The sequence below is a fragment of the Sciurus carolinensis genome, chromosome 1 (genome assembly GCF_902686445.1).
Source record: "Sciurus carolinensis chromosome 1, mSciCar1.2, whole genome shotgun sequence".
In the NCBI taxonomy this organism is placed as follows: domain Eukaryota; kingdom Metazoa; phylum Chordata; class Mammalia; order Rodentia; family Sciuridae; genus Sciurus; species Sciurus carolinensis.
This window is the reverse complement of record NC_062213.1, coordinates 91417376-91425239: the sequence shown is the minus strand read 5'-3', so window position 1 is coordinate 91425239 and position 7864 is coordinate 91417376. Positions and strand designations below refer to the sequence as shown.

The window sequence follows — 7864 nt, the reverse complement described above, 5'->3', positions numbered from 1 at the left end:
ATTAATAAAATATTATTTCATTTAATTTTTCTTAATCCTTCTTAATCATTGATTCAGTTGGAAGTTATTGCAGAAAATATAAATTTTATAAGTATTTTAAAAAGAAAATTAAATTCAAGATATTACATGCCTCCAAATTATTGGAAAGTTTGAAAGACTTGGTGGAGTTATTGATTTCAGGAATGAGCAACAACCAACTGCAATTTATAGGTCAAGGAGACATTGGAACTGTCTTGATGTCACCAGATACCATTGTGTAACTCCTACAATTTAGTGTCAGCAATCAGGTTTCTATTATTTTGCTTCTCTGTAGAGGCAAGATAAAGGAAAAATGACCTTGATTTTGTCCCCCATTATATGCATCAGATAATATCCTAGGACATGGGGCTAAAACATTTAGCAAAATATGGGAGAAAAAATTATCTGTGGAGACAGAAATAGAGATCACTTCAGGAAAATAAGACTAGTGATTGTGTTAAGAAGAAAAATTTGCAAATAGTAAATGAGGATGTTTCTCTGAGGTTGAGCTATGAACCAAGATTGAGCACAGTGATACAAGTCTCTGAGTGGAGACATATCCAGTGCTATCTGTCTTGAATTTACAAACTTTCCAAGAAAATACATTTGCTTTTCCTATGCTAGTGCTAGGTTATATCATACTTTCATGTTTAAAACCAAAGTTACAAATCATATATATATATATATATATATATATCATGTATGATATATATAAAATATATATACACACGAATATGTATATGTATACATGTATACACATGTGTGTGCGTGTGTGTTTTTATATATATATATATATATGTTCACACACACATACCTATATACTAGAGAGGAGAGAGAGATTACAAAGAATTGGCCCACGTAATTATGGGAATTGAGATGTTCCATCTGCAGTCAGTAAGCGTAAGAGCCTGGAAAGCCAATAGTGTGAGTTAAAGTCTCATTTCAAAAACTAGGAGCCCATAATCATAGCCCAAAGACAGGCAGTTGGGGGAATCCTAACAGGGACTTTTTGTTCTATTAAAACTTTCAATAGATTGGATGAGACTCACTTACAATGGGAGGGCAGTCTGTTTTGCTCAGGATGTAGATTCAAATGTTAATTGTTACTACTCACAAACACAGAGTAGTTTAAACAAGTGACTGTGCTCTCTGTAGTTCAGGCAAGTTGGCACATAAAATTAATCATCACAGCAATATTGATGCCTAAGTATCAGTTACTTTTACTATATCAAATCATTTATTTTTAGTGAAAGAATATCTTTCAATATTACTTTTAGAGATAGCTTTTTCTTAATTAACATTTTATGTTTTAAAAGTATTTTAACTCCATCTTTGAAATACACCATCTTTATATTCACCTATTAGATTTTTCTTTTGTCTTTAATACAACGCAATATTTCTGAATTTTTTTTTTCTTCTTCATGCTTTAAGGTAGATAAAGAGAAGCAATGGAATGAAGATTCTTGAGAGCACTTATCTCCTAGAATCCTAAAGAAGGAAACTTATGAAATTAGAATTTATATCCTGTAACAATTGCTAGAAAATACAACTGAAACTTATACTTTTCATATGGCATATTTGGGAGTGGTTCCTGATTACATGGACAAAACAAAACAAAAAACAAAAACAAAAAAAACTGTTTTTACAGTAGTACGAACCTGGTGGCTCAGGGTATGAAGTCAGTGGGGATAATGGATGAACCATATTGGAATTCTTGAGATGGAATATTTTATACCAAATTTATTAGAAACTCAAGTTTATACTCCAGTGTGTGTGTGGGGGGGGGAATGATTGATTTAACTTCCTGGAAAAGTGTCCTCACTTTTGTGTGGGTGTGATAAGAGGTAGTTCCTGGTTTGGAGTCCCACATGTGTCTGTGAATGCAATTAATACATATATATATGTATGTATTTTTTCTTCCAGATTTATCTCTGTTCAAAACCTTAGCATTCTCTGGACAGGTTTCTTTAAAGAGTTATGCAGTACCAGGCTGGAGACTTGGCCAGCATCCTGTGATGACATGTTTGTTAGGAAGATTCCCTGAGTAGACCAGATGTCCAAGAAACCCACAAACTCAGCTATTTTTAGAAAAGACTGTTGAAAGCATTTGAAAATTACAGGAGGCAGCAGTTGCTGTTGTGGGATCTCTGTTGGTGGCTTATGTCAGTGGTTGATATAATTGGAAGTAAAAAGACTCTGAGTTAGGAATCATCTCATTTGGGCAATTTCTGCTGATCTGAGGGCAGCCACTGGGAGTCACTGACATCTGCAGCAAATAGAATCAAGTGGGGAAGAGCTGTGGCTGTGGACCTTCGATTCTCTCTGCCATCCTCTTGTGACTCACTCATGAGATCTTTAGGGAGAGTAGTGAAGGTGAATTTTTTCGTATTCTTTGGCAGAGGAAGAAGATTAACAATTTCTAGAAATTTGAAGATCTAAAAACTGTTTCATGACTCCAGCAATAGCTTAACTTAATTTCAAATTCAGGGCAGGGAAATAGAAGCACAGAACTATAAATAGGCACTTAATTGTTCTTTCTCCAACTTCACAGCCCCTCTCATCTATCTTCAGTCAGACTACCAGAGACCCGCAGAAAAGAATAGGAATAATGGGAAAAAAAATAGTCAAGCTATCTAGGATATTTTATCCACAATTCTTTACTCCTTTCCCTACTCTTGAGATAGACCCTTGAAAGGTAATCTTTCCATTTCAAGAAGGTCAGGAGAAAGCAAAGTGATTTGTATCCAAATATTCCACAACTTCCATAAGCAAACCTAGGCTGTACTGTCCTTCTTCAATATTCCCATTTTGGCAGTAAAAGTCCTCTTTCTCCTATGCCTCATCCTGTGATCCTATTCTCCTCTCAGTGCAGCAGCTGAATTTGCAGGTTTCTAATAAACCTAGAGTATATGGGAGAAATCTGTTTCTTCTCTGGCAATGATAACCAATGGCTTTATTTGTCCTGGTGAAGTCAAAGGAAAAAAAAAGTTTCACCTTTACAAGAAAGACCTGGGGAATGTAAGAAAGGAAGGGGGAATGAAAATAGGAATGATAGAATGAATAGGACAATACTATCCTATGTGTATTTCTGAAGTACAGGACCAACGTAATTCCACATCATGTACAACCAGAAGAATGGGAAGTTATACTCTATATATGTATAATATGTCAAAATACATTCTACTGTCATGTATAACTAATAAGAACAACTTAAAAAAAGAATAACCATGTTTAGCCTGATGCTTTAATTATCTGAATATGAATTTTATACAAACAAAAACCTGAACACTGAATACCTGATATGTACCCAGGGTTCAAAAAATGAGATGTATTTTTAAATATTTTTAAAATAGATTTATTTGTAACACATATGTAATAAATATGTGAAAATAAAGTATATTTAAAAAAAAACTCAGAAAAGACAGCCCTGCATTACTTCCTTTGTAATGCAGCATTTTCAATATTCACTTTCCTTTCTTAATATGAATTAGTCTTCAGTTTCTAATGAGGTAGCAGGAAGTTTGGGAAAGACAACCAACTAATGGCCAATGCCAATTTTTTTTTCTTGTTCCTTTTTCCCCTATTGGACCTGTGAGATTTGGATCCATGATGTTTTCTGCATCTTTTTCACTTATTGTGAGAAAGATGGAACTGTTCCAAAAGTAGTGTTACAATAATGGCTCCCTGGAGTTTTAAAAAGTATAAATACCAACCAGCATATTGAGACCATAGCTAATAAGAGACAAAAGAAGAAAAGTTTTTCAATGATGCTTCAGGGGGTGATTCTCAGAATTCTCAGCAGAGGAGGTAGGAATACAGGTTGAGGCATGCAGATGTCAGCACAGGAAAGAGAGGAATGCAGTCTCTCAGGAACAGAAATGTTTGTCATACTACTGAATTTCATTGGATTTTGCCAGTTAGGAAACATAGAAAACACGCGATGTGGGACTGAGGAGGGATATAAAGTAGAGCTTCATCAATGGAGCTGGATAAGCTCAGGGAGGGATTCAACCAAATGCCACAAAATAAGCTCTCCAGAGCCCATGGTGCTGACTCCCTGTACATCACACATTTCTGAATTCATTAGGAAGTCTTCCCTGGATAATTGAAGAAGAAAAGACCCATAGCTCTCCGTTAACAATGGACTCTCAACATTTAGTACATTGATCTTCCATTCTTAAATGTCACATGAAAATATTATCTTTTGATAAAGGAGTATTATAAAAATCTATTAGCAATGAAGGAGTAAAAGAACTGAGTGTCTAACAGAGCTGCTTTTCTTTACAGACGTCTTGGTTTCCTTGAACCTCAATATTCTAGAATTCTGTGGACAAATAATCTACTGCATAAATCTCAGAAATGGGAGCTGAGGAGGTAAATAAATTACATTCCTCAAGGAAGATCCCAGTGGTGTTGGTTTTGTTATACATTGTTTGATGTATGAAGTATTGTGAACAAAAGGAATTGGGGAGAGAGCAATGGTAGAGGGATTCATGAGCAGAGGATCTGGCTCATGTTTACAACTCATTGGTTGTGTGACAGATTATGATGTGGTGGTACAATCATAACTATGCAAAGTGATCTAATAGGCTGCAGACCCAATCTCAGGTCTCGTATATCTCCTTCCAAGATTAAAAATAAACACCATTTCTTTTGAGAGGTTGAATAATATCATTTAAAGATGCTGTTTTTAAAATAATTAATATTTAATTAAATATTAATCAAATATTTAATAATCAGTTGATTAGACAAATAGCTTTTATGTGGCAATTTGTTTTTCCATTGTTCTGGGGAATATAAACTTACCCCCAAATCATTTACATTCTAGTACATAAGAGAGTAAAGGCAACTATACTTCATAATATATTTCAGAATATAATAGCAAGTTGTTAAATAGTTCAAAGGAGAGATATCAGTCTTATCTTTGCAGAACAGAGTAGCCACAGGTCGCAATTTTCACCTGGGTGATTAGGAATGGATAGAAAGTAAATAAAGTTTTTTCAGGTCAAGGGAAAATGAGGATCAAAAGCAGAGGAGAGAAGCTCTTAGATTTAAAAAAAACAAAAAGAAAACAAAACATAGTCTTACTGCAGAAAAACCACTGTTTTTTGTTTTTTTTTTTTTAATTGGTGAACTTGGGAAAAGGAGTTTGTAAAGAAGATAAATTGATTTAGTATCATTTCTGCCAAGAATGTTGGGTAGTTTAAGAAGTTTTTGTAATATAGGCAATAAATGTTTATTAAATGTGTATATGTATTAATTTAATTTAATGAACAGAGTAATTAAATGAATATAGTAATAATAAATTTATAGAAGTGGTGACTTTACTCAGGAAACACATTAATTCTACATGTTAGCCTACTGGTCACTATAATTCACTTGAATAGAAAAGCAACTGATATTTCTGTTCCAAACCCTTTCTTTTCTTGGCAGGGAAGGGTGGTACCAGGGTTTGAACTCAAGGGCACTTAACCACTGAGTCACATTTCCAGCCCTATTTTGCATTTTATTTAGAGACAGGGTCTCACTGAGTTGCTTAGGTCTCACCATTGCTGAGGCTGGCTTTGAAGATTTCTTATTAATTTATTAAATTCAATTTGATTTTAGTTGAGCCCAGCATGGGTGTGCACAACTGTAATCCCAGCGCCTCAGAGGCTGAGACAGGAGGATCACAAGTTGGAGGAGAACATGCGCAAGTTAGTAAGGCCCTGTTTCAAAATAAAAAATAAAGGATTAGGATGTATGTCTGTGGTAGAGTGTGCTTGGGTTCAAACCCCTCTACCAAAAACAAATCAATCCAACACAACAACAACAACAACAAACTTATTTATTTATTTATTTATTTTAGTTGAATCAAGGGGAAAAGAATTTTACTACCCTTTAGCAAGGTGAAATTGGAGGAGTTGAAACCCTTCAAGGTCAGATATGATCAAGGCAATGGTGAGTTCTTTTGGAAATCCAGGAAAAATGTGAAGAAGTATAATGGCTCACATTGAGGAGAGGCTTGATAGTTTGGATTTATTCCTTTTTAAGTTAAAACTATAATTCTATCAGAACTTTAAATCAGGTCCATCTTCTTAACAGAATGACACTCCATGTCTGACTGAGTGACCATGAGAGCTTTGTTTCTCCAGAACTATTTAAATATGACGAAAGCCTCACTATGCCAAAGTCCTTTCGACTCTCCTCTATCAAGAGGGTCAAGTAGATTGTGTGATTAGAGGAAAGGATAATGTGATATCAGTCCAATATTATTACCACTAAAAATGTACCCAAATAGGAATTGGGTTTGGATGTTGGTCCAGTAGTTTGGTTAAAATAAAGTAAAAGGATTTAAAAAATACAAAATAAAACCTCTAGGTAAATATACATTTAAATAACACACAAAATAAAACAAGAAAAACTAGCAGTCACGTCTTTAAAATTAAACAACATACATAGCAGAAACTTATTAAAATCTTAGAAGATGCACAAGTCCCATTAAGTGCTTGAATATTTGTGAAAATTCTAGGAGAGCTATTATTAACATTTTTATATTATAAGTGAGGAAACTGAGGCACAGAGGACTAAGCAGATACTAAATGGATGGCAAACCTAGGGTCATTATACAGAGTATTTCTATTTCGATTCCTCAGTTGCTATTTGAATTAGGCAATGTGAGAAAAAATACCTAAACTTACAATAAAAGATGTAGAAATGTCACTGAGATCAGATGTAATCAGAATGTTTTGAAACAATACTATGAAGTGATGTGACCAAGATAGCATTTATCATCTTGAATCCTTATCCCTTCTCTGATTTATTGCTACTCCATTCATAGTGGAGCTAACTCTCTGTAACATTTAGGGTATACAATCTGTTCTATTTCTGTCCTCTGTAGGTTAATCTCTGGGACCATGTCAAACAAGCTAATTTCTCCTCTGTCACAGAGTTCCTGTTGTTGGGATTCTCCAGTCTTGGAAAAATCCAACTTATCCTCTTTGCTATTTTCCTGTGCCTTTATATGCTTATCCTAAGTGGAAACATCACCATTGTTTCTGTCATCCGCCAGGATCGCAGTCTCCACATACCTATGTACTTCTTCCTGGGGATCCTCTCCATCTCTGAGACGTGCTACACCTTAGTCATTCTGCCCAAGATGCTCATAAATTTGCTGTCTCTGCTTAGAACAATCTCATTTATTAACTGTGCTGTCCAGATGTTCTTCTTCCTTGGTTTTGCTGTCACTAATTGCATGCTCCTGGGGGTGATGGGTTACGATCGCTATGTTGCTATCTGCCATCCGCTTCACTACCCCATTCTTATGTGCTGGCAGGTATGTAGACAACTGGCGGCAGCTTGTGCTGGGATTGGTTTTCTATTCTCACTCACAGGTTCCCTCCTAGTCTTTGAACTCCCTTTCTGTGGCCCAAACAAGATCGACCACTACTTCTGCGACATCTCACCAGTTATCCAACTTGCCTGTACTGATACCTCCATCAATGAACTCATAATCTTCACTGGGGGAGTTCTAGCTCTTATGGGTCCCCTGACATTCATCTGCATCTCCTATGGCTTCATTGTTCGCATCATCCTGAGGATCCCATCAACTGAAGGCAAGAGAAAAGCCTTCTCCACCTGTGCTTCCCACCTCACTGTGGTCATTGTCCACTATGGGTGTGCCTCCTTTGTGTATCTGCGACCATCAGCTAAGGACTCATCTAGCAAAGACAGGCTAGTGACAGTGACCTACACGGTTGTGACTCCATTGTTGAACCCCATGGTGTATAGCTTTAGGAACAAAGATGTTCAGATGGCCATTCGGAAAGTGATTGGCAGAGTGAGATTTTATCCTAAAGCTCTATAA

At 35.8% G+C, this 7864-nt stretch overlaps 1 protein-coding gene across 1 annotated transcript; it reads left to right on the top strand.

The window, feature by feature from the left end:
* The first annotated feature begins 882 nt into the window (after positions 1–882).
* Positions 883–7864, top strand: LOC124986754 (olfactory receptor 10R2-like). Its single transcript, XM_047555483.1, has 2 exons — positions 883–918; positions 6899–7864. The coding sequence occupies exons 1-2, from the start codon at positions 883–885 to the stop codon at positions 7862–7864; spliced, it is 1002 nt and encodes a 333-aa protein (XP_047411439.1).